Source organism: Halichoerus grypus, chromosome 6 (genome assembly GCF_964656455.1).
Source record: "Halichoerus grypus chromosome 6, mHalGry1.hap1.1, whole genome shotgun sequence".
In the NCBI taxonomy this organism is placed as follows: Eukaryota; Metazoa; Chordata; class Mammalia; order Carnivora; family Phocidae; genus Halichoerus; species Halichoerus grypus.
Genome location: NC_135717.1, coordinates 50,642,901 through 50,658,731, shown reverse-complemented (window position 1 = coordinate 50,658,731; position 15,831 = coordinate 50,642,901). Strand labels below are relative to the sequence as shown.

Sequence of the window (15,831 nt, the reverse complement as noted above, 5' to 3'; positions counted from 1 at the left end):
CTGATTCCTGAATATGAGTATGAACATAGATTTTCTGTCATGCCACCCAGACTTATACAGTCTACGGTCCCTGTACAGAATGGAAACTCAATTACTTGACATAAATAAAACTTCATATTTGCAAAATATAAACTTTCTAATAGCCAAACTTCTGGTCTCTCCTCCGATTATAGCTTAGTTGTTGTAAACTCAGAATTCAAAGTCAGATCTTGATTGATATTTTATCCTAAACTTATACAGGCTTGATAATAGAACACTGCCTTTATTTAGTTCTTTTCAATCTGCAGGCTTCTACAGTGGTTTTATAGTTACTCAGAGTTTGAAAAGAAATTACTACTGCAGTGGTGACGTCTTCTCAAAAAGTAAATAGCGACAAGCCAACCAGAGATAGGTAGAATAGTGTGAATAAAAGCATCAATTCCTGAAGGCTTGAATTAGAATTTGGTAAGTGACTGTTGCATCTTGGTGGTTTCCGTGGCCCCTTGTTGCTGACATGGTGGTCCGAGGATGGGAATCCTTAGAACTCCCATGGAAACTTGCTAGAAATGCAGAAGGTCAGGTTTCACCATGGCCAACTGAATCAGAATATGCATTTCAATAAAACCCTCTGGTGATGTACACGTGCACTCAAATTGGAGAAGCACTGTTGTACAACATGATATAATACGGTATAAATGGAAACAACTGAAAACAAAGTTTTTGTCCTCAGGGCCAGGAGGGGAGTGGGGCAGAAGTTATCAGAGAAGTGTGGGGGGAGGGAGGCCCAGACAATCAGAAAGTAAAGGGGTTTCTAGGCCTATGGCCCCCCAAACAAGCCCTAATGATAACGGGACTTCATCCACACCAAGCAAATATCAGCTTGACCAGCAAGCCTGAATTGTGTGGTCAAGAGAACTTCCTTTTGACTCTCTGAAGCTCAGTCTATTCATCTGTTAAACAAGGAAATGACACAGAATAAGCTCTGTCTAGCTCTAAAGTCCTTTCATTGAACATACAAAAAAGCAACAGGGCTGAGGTATATAGTTGGGGGGGAGAACGTTCATGTAACACAAGGATATTTTCATAATTCTTGAGCAGATTTCTTTGTGATCTTGGGGCAATTTTTACATTAAAATGGGATTATTGTTCCACTGAGTAACTTTTTTTTTTTAAGGAAAAACATTTATTTGTGAAGAATTTATTTTTGTATTGAGAGTAACCATTTCTTCACCCTTGCTTCTTCTAAAGGTCTTACTGCTTCTTTCTACTTTCCGAAAGTGAAGTACACTGCACACATGTATCAGAGAAGGGAGAGAATCCAGCCAGAGGTGGAGAGGAAGAGAGAAGAGTGAAGTATGTCAGCACTCTCGGCAGTCACTGGGCTGAGAAATCATGGCACCCATTCTGACTTCATCGTGCACTCCAGACCTTGGTTCTTTCATGGGGTCTCACTTCCCAATTCTAAAGTAACGCAGTCCACCCCCCGTCCCCTGCCCCTTATCCACAGGAGACACATTCCAAGATCCCCAGTGGATGCCTGAAACCTTGGCTAGTACTGAACCCTATATACACTGTGTTTTTTTCCTATACAAACACACCTATGGTGAAGTTTCATTCATACACCAGGCACAGTAAGAGATGAACAACAATAACTAACAGTAAAATAGAATAATTATAACAAGATACCATAATAAAAGTTCTGTGGATGTGGTCTCTCAAAATATTGTATTCTACTGTACTCAACCCTAACTCTTTTTGTGATGATATGAGATGATAAAATGCCAACGTGATGAGCTGAAGCGAGGTCAATGACATAGGCATGACACTGTCAGGCTACAATTGCCCTTCTGACTATGTCAGAAGAAAGCTCATCTGCTTCTGGATGTGGTTGACTACGAGTACCTAAAACCATGGAAAGTGAAACCATGGAGATGGGGGACTACTGCCTTGTCCTTTACTGTAGCTAGAACGGGAGCATAATGTTTTATTCTATACAAGCATCTGCGTACGATGTTTGAATGGCCATACACACTGACAAGCAAAATTTAAAATCTACACGGTTCAACAACCCCTGGGCTCTAAGCTACCAGGTAGCTTCTTTGGGACCGATTTTCCCTTAACTGTTATACTGAAAGTTGTCCTGAAGCATCCCCAAACTAATCTTTGCTCTTTTACAGGAAATTGTAATTTATAATGTTTAGGCAATGCCACAGTGAGGTTATGAAATAAACAGCTAAAATGTTGCACTACTTTTGGGTTTCAATTCACCGTGATATTAAAGAGAAACTCTTGCATCATGGAAGTTGAACTTGGACAGAACTTTCTCAGCTGAACACTGTCAGCTGCCAGAGCTTCAGGCAAGAACCCAGAAAAGATAAAACTCCAGTCATGATGGAATTAGCCAAGCAGTACCAGGCCAAGGCCAAATGAGAGCAGGCGGCAGACACCACTCCGTTGTCAACAGAACCCCTCTAACAATGTCACGTACCAAATTTTCCCAGTGAATGTTAGCAACAAGATGGCAGTTAAGGTGGGTGTTTAAAAGGAAAGCATAGTTGAATATGTAAGGCACCCCAGAGGACTCTTTGCTTTATTCCCCTGAGAAGTTGCCAGAATGAACTAGAAACCATTTAAGTATTACACTTCTCTCTGCTGCAACATTACTTGTCCTCGAGGACTCCCTATCAAATTTGCATCTTCCCTAATTTGGCAAGGGACACCACTATGAAAGACAACTGCAAAACCCATTTGTGTATATGAAATGACAACGAAACTTTCACGCAAACAACTCCCAAGACCACCAGAAACGTTCATCTAGATATCTGGCCTGATCTCAAACTCAATAGAAAACAACCCTCTTTGTAACCCCACATTTCCCAGCAAATTCTTCCTCCAGACCTCCCTGGGTTTTGCGGGTGATACCATGACATTCCCAAACTGGAAACCTGATAATCATTTGGACTGCTCTCTCCTTCATTGCCCGGGTTTAAGCAAATCATATTGATTTGTTTTTCCCAATATTTTCTTAATCTACCATTGCTTTTTTCTTTCTATGGAGCCCAGTCTAGTTCATGCATTTATTACCCTCATTTGAGCTATTTAGAAAACTCTCTCCCATTTACTCAGTAATTGATTAGGTGCATATTTGAGCCCCTACTATGTGCTGTAGCCACTGTGTTAGGGGTTTGAGGATAAAAAGGGGAGCAAAATGGACATGGTGTTAGTCCTCAGGGAGTTCGTGGGCTGGTGGAGCTCTTCCCATTACGATACATTTTGCAGGACACCATCAGGTTACCTTACAAACACACTCTGAATCATATATTCATCCTGCTCAAATGCCTCCAACAGTCTACTGAAAATAAAGCAAACCAAAAGGAAAACTCTTCTGACCATTTTAAAGCTTGCAAACTGGCTTCTACCTGCTTCTCTAGTACCCTAATTTACTATTGTCTCAACAAACCATCTGGTTGAAACCGGCTCAATCTTCATTTCAGGACACTCCATATTTTTTGCTCTTTGTTTTGTTACTGCTGTTTCTTTTCCCAGAAGATCTATATCCTCCACCATGATATTTTTCAATTGTCATACCAAAAATGTTCTTTCTCCCTTCTGAACTTCAGTATTTGGTCAATTTACATAATACTTAATGTATTCAATAAAAATGTTCCTGACTTCTCATGTGATAGACTCTGTGCTAGGGACTGGGATCTAAGGAAGAGCATACTTTCTCCTATTATAATTCACATTTCCACCTTTAGAATCTTTTGGTTCTTAAAGGCAGGGATCATAGTACCTTGCAACCTCCATAGGACCTCATATATTTCCTTGTTCATAGGGGTAGTCAATGATGCAGCTAGTAATAATGATATTGTTAATACCAACAGTCATTTTAAAATTTCACTATTTATATGTCAAAAATCATCTTCATTATTCATTAAATATTTTTTTAATGGTGAATTATCCACAGAAACCTTTTTCACTTAAAGCCTAATTTGGGAATGATGTCCCTTTACCTTAGGAGGGAACTTGGTGCACTATAATGAATTATGAGCCACCAGATGTCACTCTTGTAGATGCTAGTTCCATTGGTCTGAATCTGGGTGAGGAAGGGTCTCGAATGTTGTATTATAGTGGTAAAGCAGAAGTTCTACTTATTCACTGGATACTTGTGCTCCCCATATGGAGTTCTCTTTAGAATCCCTTATGTAGCTCAGCATTACTCCTTAAACTTACATCCTCCCTCCCCCACAAAAAGCATAACAAGCAGAGGGTTAAGGATGAATTGTCTGGCTAAATGGTGAATTTATTTTCTCTGTTGGCTTGTGTCACTGCTCCAGTTTGGTTTTATATAGTGTTATGTGAGTTTAATGTTGCTTATTTGAAAAATGAAAACAACAGAGGATGCTTGAGTGGTTTGGGCCCAGAAGGAAATCTGTATTTTTGCCAGAAAGAAGGAAAAGGGAAATCCATAACAAGAACATTTACAAAACCTCATCCAAAAAGAAAGGTTCGTAAGGTTTAAAAATATGTATATATACATAAAAGTGAATTTTATTAATTTATATAATACTGGTAGCTTGAAAATCCCAAACCTCAGTGGAGGCAAGTGTTTCCGAAGGTATAAAAACCAAACCAGCCCTGAACAGGGACAGAAACTCTCCCACCTGGTGTTTTGTCAAAGCTCGGTGGACAGCAAAATCAGGAACCCTTCAGGGAAGCCAGAACACCTTTTTCTCCCCACGAGTATATTTTCTACAACAAAGTGGTATTAAGTAAATATGAGAAAATTGTATTTAACGTATAATCTTATCTTGGCAGTGTCCCTTTAAATGCAAAAGAAAATGAACGATGGGAGATTAGGAAACAAAATTATCCAAGAGGCTACAATAGCTCTTTGAATGCTGGAGTCAGGAATTCTCCTTATTCTGCTCTGGCTCGCCTTCCTACAGGCTCTGTGTGTGTGTGTGTGTGTGTGTGTGTGTGTGTGTGCGTGTTTTCCCTTCAATCTTCTCAAGAAGTGCAACTCTGACATAGCAAATAAGGAATTCTAATTGCAAAATTATACCTTCCATGGAAACCATTTTCTACTCCTTTGCTCTAGAAGCTCTGAAGATATGGATGCTTCCACAAACAGAATGAATGAAGCTCCAATTCTCTATGGTGACAAATTCAGGAAATGGCAGGTTTTCTCTTAAAGAGTTTAACAGATACACAAAAGCTCTCGTGTGCAAATAATGGAATTCTCAAATTGGGATAAATGCGCTCTTAAGAATTTTTATTTTGATCATTTATTTCAGGTAACGCTGTGGATAATATAACATAGCTTTGAAATACAGAGCAGATAAGGAAAATCTAAAAGGAAAAAAATTAGGGCAGGCCTTTATTAAATTTTAAAGTATGCCTTTGCTATACTCTTATAAAGAGCCAAATAGGGTATCAAAATCTCTGGAGATCACCAGTATAATTTCTTTATCATGTTCCATTTAAAATTTAATTATGCAGTCTACAACAAGAAGAATCTGAGCTGTTTAAATAGGTCATGCAGTGAGTAACTTAACAATATTCTAAAGTTTTCCTTGTAAAGATCGTTCTTTTGATAGTCTGTTACACATCAGAACACTATATTATAAAACAAGTGTAATTTAATTCAGTCACTACGGACTCATATACATCTACAAAGAATGAAATGTTTTGATTTAGGTAATTTAGAGAGGCAATGAAAGTCAAGTTTCTGAGGATATATACTTTCTTTGCGTAATCATTTTCATGCAGGATAGCAAGGTCAATGGAATTTTTTATTTAACGTTTGGGGCATTTTGCTTTATTATTTTTCAATAATCATTCATAGCAAGGCAAAAACCTCCACCACTGAATAATTAAGATATGAATTAGAGGTAGGTATGGCCTCTGGCTTGCTGCTACTCCTTCATTCCCCACCTCAAATTTCAACCAGCATGGAACTCTAATTTCTTTATAATAAAATAACAAAGTAAACACTGTGTTGAGCACTTTACTTATATCACTTCATTTTATTCTCAGAACAATTGGTCTTATTAGCATCCCCATTTTTCAGAGAGAGAACATGAGGCACATAGAGGTGAAGACACTCATCCACGATCACAGAACTAGTAAGTGGCCGAACTGTAATTTGAACGCGTGCTGCAGTTTGGCTCCACAGCAAATGGGAAAAACCACTTCACTAGGCTGCTTTTTACAATACAAAAGGGACCTTGACTTAGATATGGACAGTGCTCAAATGTTGGTGAAAATAATTAGCATAAATCCATCTTTGAATGGACCACTATAATAGGTACCATGTATTGATTACTTACTGTGTGCCAGACACTGAGCTAAACTTATTCTATGCTTTATCTTCTCCCACTGACACTCTGATGCAGGTATCATAATTTTTCCAAATTTACAAATGAAAAACTGAGACAGATATTAACTAATCTGCTCAAGGTCACTCAATTAAGAAATAGCAGACACAAGATTCAAGCATATCTAAAGCCCAATCTTCTAAGCTCTACGCTAACACATACTCAACAGCAACAGCTCCAAACAGCCTAGTAGTAACAGTCAAATTTAGGTTAGTAATTTTTCAGCTATTAAGATGAATGTTTCTGGGTGCCAAGTATATAAAGCAGTGAATAGCATGTGAAGGTGAGAAAAGGCAGAAATCACACATCTGGTCTACCACTGGTTCTCTGGGTGAAGGCTTCTTCAGTGCTTCTTCCCCCCCGCTTCCTACTACCTCTATGTCCCCAAATCTAGTATGTTGAAGCCCTAACCCCTAATGTGATGGAATTAGGAGGTGAGGCCTTTGGAAGGTCATCAGATTTAGATGAGGTCATGAGGGTGGGGTCCAGATGTTGGGATTAGAACCCTCAGAAGAGACACCAGAGAGCTTTCTCTCTCCCCCCACTCCCAGCCACAAGAGGATATGGCAAGAAGGCAGCCATCTGCAAACCAGGGGTCAGGTCCTCACCCAGACACTGAATACTGAATTGGCCAGCACCTTGATCTTGGACCTCCCAGCTTCCAGAACCCTGAAGAGTAAATGTTGTTTAAGCTATCAGTCTACGCTATGGTATGGTGTTTTGTTATAGCAGCCAGAGCTGACTAAGATACTTTCTAATTCAAACTTTTATGCCCTCAGATGGTCAAAGACTAATATAAATATTTTTTGGGGGGCCTAACATATTCAGGCACTGCTAGGCACTGAGGATAAATAATGAATAATAATGGTTTCTACTCCATGAGAGACGATGGACTCTGAAAAACAAACTGAGGGTTCTAGAGGGGAGGGGGATGGGAGGATGGGTTAGCCTGGTGATGGGTATTAAAGAGGGCACTTTCTGCATAGAGCACTGGGTGTTATGCACAAACAATGAATCATGGAACACTACATCAAAACTAATGATGTAATGTATGGTGATTAACATAATAAAAAAATTAAAAAAAAATAATGGTTTCTACTTAGTGGAGAAGGTGTAAAAGTCCTCCATTAAACTGCAGTATCAGGTAACACAATGCTAGGAGAGGAGCTAGCACCTGGGGCTTTGGAAATTAACAGAAAAAGCATAAAACCTTTCAGGACAAAGAAGCCTTCATAGAAGAAATGTCATCTAAGATGTGTGGCTTCTTTTTTATTGTTAGCTAGGTAGTGAATCTGAGAGGGAGGGTTCTGGGGATTGTAAGGTCTGGGGGTATAATGGTGTCCTATGTGCAGAATTTTAACTCCTTTTCTTTCCCCAAATCCATCCTATTAATTTGCCCAGATTGCTCTTTAAAAACAGTTTAGCACGTTCTCTGGATGAACAGTATCAAAGAGAATAACAGCTCCTCAGACTGGGGTCTAAACTCTTCACATCAACCAGGCATCCCCTAAGCTCCTCTTCCCACCTCTGCACACTATCCAACAATATGGTATCACTTCCTGTTCTCTGCATACCATCCCTGGGCCTCTGTGATGACTTTCCCTCTGTGTGGAGTACACAGCCCTCTCCACTGACACATGCTTAATTCTGACCCATCTTCTCAAATCATGCTCAGGTTGATTCACAATGCAGTCCCGTTTCCTCCAATCAGAAGTGGCTCATCTTGTTGCTGAAAGCCCTTAGTGCCCTTTGTTTGCTTATCTAAGTTGTCTTATCTATCTTATGGCATTAAACACTTTCAACCCAGCACTCTGATGAGCTGTGCCTGCTACACCAGACTAAACTACTCAAGGGAAGAGACAATGTTCTGTTTGTTTTCTACCAAAGAGCCTACAACTATCCTTGGCATATAGTACTTGATGTGCCTTTGCTGAATTAATGAATAAATGATAGATTTTGTAAATGTTTAACTGCACCAGACTTGGGTCCAGGAAAGTTGGGGGAATTATTCTTTCTTAGGGATTATAAAGACAGGAAATGTTCATCAGTTCCAGATTACTTAGTAAGAGGTTGGCCTGGACATACCAATATTTTTTTTTCCCTACTTCCCTCACTCCCCAGCCCCTGGAAAACAATTTTCTACTCTCTGTTTCTTTGAGTTTGATTGTTTCGTTTATTCATTTCTTTGTTTTGTTTTTTTAGAGTCCACAAATAAGGCATACCATGCAGTATTTGTCTTTCTCTGTCTGGCCTATTTCACTTAACATAAGGTCCTGCACATCCATTCATGTTGCAAATGGCAGAACTCCTTTCTCATGGATAAATAATATTCTAGTGTGTGTATGTATGTACATATGTATATAGACACATCTTCTTTATCCATTCATCTGTTGACATTTAGGTTGTTTCCTTATCTTGCCTATTTTGAATAAAGCTACACTGAACACTGGAGTGTAGGTATCTTTCTGAGATCCTGTTTTCATTTATACTCAGAAATGAGACTGCTGAATCATATGGTAGTTCTATCTTTAATTGTTAGGGGAAACTCCATACTCCACAGTGGCTACATCAATTTACATTCCCACTTGTAGTTCACAAGGGTTCTCTTTTCTCCACATGCTCACCAACATTAGTTATCCCTGGTCTTTTTGATGATAGCCATTCCAACAGGTGTGAGGAGATATCTCATTGTGGTCTTGATTTGCATTTCCCTGATGATTAGTGATGCTGAGCACTTTTTCATGTACATATTGGCCATCTGTATGTCTACTTTGGAAAAACATCTACTCAGGTCCTCTGCCCAGATTTTAATTGGATTGTTTGTATTTTGACTATTGATTTGTGTGAGTTCTTAATATATGTTGGATATTAAGCCCTTATTAGATATATGATTTGCAAATATTTGCTCCTGTTATTTGCAATTTGAACTGAACAGATTCCATGTAATGGAAGAAAAAGACTAAGATTTCTGATTGGCCATATTTCTCAGTCATAGGCACTGGGTTTTAAGTTAGATGTCTGTGCCCTGTGGAGGGCTTTGGTAAGTAAAAGAATCTCATATTTCTTGTTTTCTTCAATATGAAATGCTATCTTCTTTAGAAATTAGAAGATAAAAATGTTGGTGACACCAAAAGAAGAGGCAACAAAAGCAAAAATCAGCAAGTGGGACCATATATCAAATTACAGAGCTTCTGAACAGCAAAGGAAACTATCAACAAAATGAAAAGGCAACCTATGGAACAGGAGAAATGATTGAAGACCAAAATTCCATAGGCGAAACTGTAATATAATGACTTTTATCTCTGGTAGTTACATAAACAAGCAGTTCTATCTTCTTGGTAGAGGATCTCAAATAATAATCCTATGGCATTTGCTGGCACCCTAGAAATCGGGGGCTCGGTTACAATATATTTAATATTTATATTCCCTAATCCCCTCAAAGAAGGCACAGACAAAAGGTCAAGTTGTTGGATTAAAATATAAGAAAAAAATCCAAGTTTTTCTTTCATGACTTTCACCTTTGGCCCCTGCCTCCGATAGCTAAAATCTTGTAAAACATGGCCTCTGAGTTACATACTTAATTATCTTAAGCTTCGTTTATCAGTGATCCTCAACCAGCATCCTGACCTCTGGGTGTTGTGCTATAAGAACCATTGTAGCACTTCAGCTGCTTCTACTAGGGTCTATTCCATTGCTTTATTTTCCATACTATTTAGTTTCCATACTACTTTATTTCCATACTATTAGGAAAGTGAACTGTGTCAGCAAAGAATTAAAATGCTCTCCCTTTTTCAAAAATAGCCACCAATAGTACGTGATTATACTAAAACCTCCATTAATATAAATCTCGTTTATACCTGTACTCTGCTATCCAAAATCAAGGGCTAGCTCTGTATAAGCATCATTTATATTAAAACCCCAGCTGACCATAACTAATTTAGTGCCTCCTTTCCATCTGAATAGTTGGGGGTTTTACCATAATTTAATTAAAACACATCTACCTAAACTAAACACCCTTCACCATTAAAAAAGATCTTGAAAGACATGCTTGTAATGGGAAAAAACAAAACAAAAAACAACCAACTGTTCAGATTGCTAAATTGTTCTTTGCTACAGCAAAATAAAAGTGGGGAGTCACCTGTGAGACTGAAAATGATCATTTTTCACAGTTCAAGAGCTAGAAACATACATTCCATTTCCAGGACACTTCAAGACAAAAAGGGCAGCATGAATAGTACGTGTAGCCAGTTTAAATATTTGTTTTAATCCCAACAAGATCATTGGTTTTAATATTTATAATGTAATCACAATGCTTAGTGCATGTTGCTCATATAATCTAATTTTTTCTGGTGACATATTATTACCGGGCTTTAATTTCAGCAATGGCAAGAATTCAAAAACACATTTAGGCTATCATTAGTAACGAAAAACAAACCTGGTACCTGTTCAAGCACCTTGTGCACATATCTCATTTCAACTTCAAAGCATTTTTAACTACCAAGACACAATCCACTGCTACATGATTTGTACATTTTCACAGAATATTATCAACCAGCGGCCAACTACTTTAAATTAATGCCATGTAAAGCAATTAAAGTTGAAATACTCCACCCCTGTGCAATATTTGTAAATGGCCTTTCAGAAAATTTCAAGATAGTCAAAGCCAATGAAAACCAAACCATAAAACTGCTTTCAAATGGTACCGTCTTTCTTCCCAGCCACATATCACTAGTTAGCAGTTGCCTGAATTTTCCATTTTTCCTAGATGTCAAAGCATAAGCATGTTTTTAGGACTCAAAGGATAAAAAACACAAAGTGTCATGTTCCACTCATCATTAGCCGACCAACAAACAGAATGACTACAGGTGCCTTGTTCTAAATAGCACCAAGGTTTTCCGGGGCTCATTTGCACTTTGCCAGTGACAGGCTGGAGAAATGTGCAATAGAGGGCTGGAAGCTGAACGACTGATTGAATTCTACAAGACCGTACAAACAAACAAGTGCTAGCAAAAGAAATTGTCTGCCAGCAGCAGAAGGATTCGTCACCAACATTATTAACATTATTTCATGTTAATGCGAGGCAGAGAAATAATTGTCAGTGGACAGGTCCCACACTGCCCTGGAGAAAGTAAAAAGATACCTGAGACCACATTAGAAGAAGCATAATTGAGGAAGAACTGACATATTATTTCTCACAACCTAATTGCTGTGCGTTACAATGACTGTGAATTGCAGTTAGGATGGGATTGTTGTCATGTTTATTTTCAACATGATGCAACATTAGAATAGCAACAACCCATGAAAAAAAAATAGGTAGGCTCATTACCAAAATACCTCCCACCAAACTGCAGAAGGGATCAGATCCTCCCTCGAGTAATAAACCAGCTGCAACGGAAGACCGTTCACAGTGAATACGGGCATTGGCTCTTGGTATTCACAATACAACACTACTTAATAGAATTCAAGGTGCACACCAGGTCTCTCAGACATCTGAGCAATTTTTATCTGCGTGATTATAGCTCCATGTGGGTTTCATCTGACAACACGAGGGTGGTCTGCTCCTTAGCCGTCCTAGAAAAGTTTGAAAGTCATTCTGCATTCCATTATTTTGGGATTAACTTCCTCACCATAAACATGTTCAAGTCTCTCTCTCTCTCTCTCTTTCTCTGAAAATGACAAATGCTTAGGTCTTCACAGCAAACTTTCTCCAGAATGAAAGCACAATGACAAACAAACCCAGTGGGGACACACATACCAGAACATACGTCTGCTTCGAACCCTGCAAACCGGCACGGACTTGAAAAGTTTCCTTGGGACAGTATCCAAAGAATTAAGACATAGAGTAATTTAAATATTTGGATCACAGTAAACAGTTTTTTTTTTTTTTTTTTTTTTGGCAATATTAATCATGATCCTATAAGCAAAGATTTTCTTTACATAAAAAAAAAGCAACCAAATGTGCTTATCTCCTGGAGCAGATGGTGACGATATGTACTTTCTCCCTATTCCCTAGTGCTGTTCATTATCACATTCTGCTGGCTCTTCTTTTTCTTGTTCTTGAGATTCTCATCATTTTCATTTCCAACAGTTCCCAGGAAATACCCTATGCCCTATTCACTCATTCATAAGTGGTTATGGAGCACTTTTAAAAACTAAGGAAAGATGCTAAGTGCTGCCTACAATGCCCACTAAAATACCTCTTAAAATACTGTCACTCCCTTTTTTCTTTTCTTTCTTTCTTCTAATAAATAGTAGTAATCATTTTTGATAGCTAGTTGTCTATAATATGCATCCTGTTAATCATATCTTATTTCATACAGTGACATAAAATACCAAACATATAAGGCACACTGATCAATGTATATATTGATTTCTTTTCCTGGTGAGATAATATTACTAAGTTTTTATTTCAATGACAATAAGAAATACAAACATACTTATATTGTCATCAAAACTATGATGTAAGTTCTTTCATGGAAGCTCGGAATTCTTTCATAACTCTGTAAGTCCTTGAATGCAATCACAATAGTAGATACACTGAAGAAAAATACAATTCATTTTGCTAATTCCCATGAATAAAGGAAGCAACATGTTTCTGATTTCTGCAGAGAATATAGCTCATGTATATGTATTTATACATCTCCAAATGCATGATATAACTTTCAAAAAATGAGAATGATTTCTCTAAGTCATACATGGACATTTCTCTCATTTCTTCTTGGTTACATCTCTTATATGTGACTCATACACAATTTTTGGCATTTACATCGTGAAATATGAAGTCTTAAAATCTGATGTGAGGAAGAGAAAATTACAAAGGCCTCTCCAAGAAGATACAGCACTTCTTTTGAGGTGCATCAGAAATCATGCAAAGAATAAGCAAAGCCAACTTGCTCACCTTGGTAGACTTCCCGCTAACTCGGTGGTTGTCTCTCTGGAGGAGAAAAAGAAGATACGTACGATTAGCTTATTTCAGTAAATTATAAAAATTTGTTTTATAAAACCATAACACAACACACCAAGGCATTATAATATCATATGTGTGAAGAAGATACTGTATATGCACCTGTTTAGAAATTTACAATCGACTAATCACATTTCTCATTAATTCCCATAAACATTTCAATGGTTATTTTCAATGTGATTTTACACACATGCAAAATATCTGCCTCTGCTTTCTGTTTAAAACATTAAAATTTGAAAATGTACAACACACAGAAAGAAAATAGGAAAGAAAAAAGTCCCCAACCACCTTTTAGGTATTTCGCAGTTAAACAAAGCACCTGTATTTCTTCTTCCAAGAATCCTTTAGGAACAAGTTTCTTTAAGAATGTGTCTTTGTGTTGATGATCTCTGTCACCTGAGGTTTATGAAAGAACACTGTATAGCACAAAATCCAATTCTTTTAGTAGCAAATTGCTGTTTTTTATTTCTTCATTACAGTGTCCTACCAGGTGGGATTTTTGAAGGCACATGCTATGATAATTCAAATGGCACAAAAGACAAGTCACTAATTGAAAGCTTTATAGTGTACTAATAAGAACGACCAGAGACAGATTTCAAAACTACCTTTTTCCTAATTGCAATATCCTATCTTTCAATCAGAGATGTGTTCTTGGAAATTACAGGAAGCAAGGAGTAAGAGGTGGAGATGGAGGCTTAATGATGAGATATTTTAAAAGTGGAGGTGGGCTCAACTTTGTGTTGGGGGATTAAAGGTGCAATTCTTAGGAGCAGTGGTACATAATCTTCTTCAGGTCATATAATCCCTTTAAGAATCTTATTAAAGATACAAACCCCTTACACAAGGTAAAATAATAATACACCTGTACCTAGGCACCGAAATACGGCGCACAATTGTGGAAGGTTCGTGGACCTCCTACAACTAACATGTCAACTCTGAGTTAGGAATCTCAGCCTTAAACTCACATTGTCTTTACTCATCTTGACCATCCAAATAAAGGACCTCCTCCTGCAGGAATTCTCTCTGGCCCTCCCAGCCTCTAGAACTCTCTCCCACCTACTGTCAGTGACAGTCCTTGGGCAGCACAAGGACTCGCCGGCTGCTGTACAGCCACACCACCTTCAATCAACAAACAATTTATAAATGAGTGAATTAAGTTGGGCTCCTATAGAAATATTCTTTCCTAAATAACCAGACAATATTTTTTTAAAGATTTATTTATTTATTTATTTTAGAGAGAGAGTGTGAGCACAAGTTGGGGGGGGCAGCGGGAGAGGGAGAGAGAGGATCTCAAGCAGATGTGGGGCTCCATCCCATGACCCATGAGATCATGACCTGAGCTGAAATCACGAGTCAGATGCTTAATTGACTGAGCCACCCAGGCGCCCCAATAACCAGATAATATGAAACCTCCAGCTTTTATTGCTACAGAAACTAGTTTTTGAGAGAAAGCCTCCATTCCTTTAGCAAAAACCACAGTTGAAAGTTTTGTCTGCGACACTGTTCAACGCTTTACATGTATTCCTCTCTTCTAAGAATTCCCTGCCTGCATGAGAAATTTCTCGTTCCAAACAGAATCAGAACTGTGGGTACCCCAGCTAAGAGGCACCCCTCCCTTTAGTCCTCCTTTATAACACTGATGGTAACAAGCATCTTTTAAATTCTATTTTAGTATTTATTATTTTGTAACTTGAGGCCAACATATGTGAGTACTCAACAAATATTTGTTCGATTTGCAAGGAATGAATTAATGAACTTTTCTGACCTTCTTGTTGCCCTGGAGGGTTAGATCCATGTTTAGAGCTTGCTCATAACAATAGCAGCATCCCAGGGTCAAGGTACATTATCTTTCCTTCTTTCTAATCTTTTAACTCTTTAGCTTTGCTTTCCGTATTATATGTACTTTAATATTATGAGTCCCCCTGGTATCTTTTTTAAAAATGTTGGACATACATTATAATATATCCACTTAAATCACACTGTGCAGCATTTCTCAGCCTCGCACTATAATGACAGTTGGGGCTGGATCCTTTGTCATAAAGGCTGTTCTATGCATTGTAGGATGCTTAGCAGCAGTGTTGACTTCTACCTACTAGATGCCAGTAGTATGTGCCCCCCACCCCCACTTTGTGACAAACAAAATGTCTCTAGACATTGCTAAATGTCCCCTGGGGCAAAACTGCCCTCTGTGGAGAATCTTTGCAGCAGAACAATAGAACTAAAGTATCCATAATTGACTTCTGTTTCAAAACCTTACTGGATTGAGCAATATTCTCCACTCCCATGGAAAAACATGGCAACCGAGCCCTGTCAAGAACGCCCGTCTCACTCTGGCTCCTGGCACCTAAGTATGCATGCTGACTGAGAATAGGCTGTGTTTGTTTCCCAACCAATTTATGTTAGGGAAACTCATTCTTATTTTCAAATCTAATTAAACAAGATATAAAGCCAATGAAAATGGACCATAGAAGAGTTCTCATTTCTTTGAAAACTAAGTGGTATTCTTTG

The 15,831-nt window shown here is 38.2% G+C and overlaps 1 protein-coding gene across 2 annotated transcripts in view; it reads right to left on the bottom strand.

Moving 5' to 3' along the window:
- CELF2 (CUGBP Elav-like family member 2) overlaps positions 1-15,831 on the bottom strand; it is an 806,829-nt gene that overhangs the window by 377,519 nt on the left and 413,479 nt on the right. For both annotated transcript variants that reach the window (XM_036112685.2, XM_036112678.2), the window contains one exon: positions 13,258-13,293. Coding sequence is in view for 1 of the 2 variants with exons in the window: in XM_036112678.2 (XP_035968571.1) it covers positions 13,258-13,293 (36 nt within the window). In the remaining variant the exon portion in view is untranslated. The remainder of the gene's footprint in view (positions 1-13,257; positions 13,294-15,831) is intronic.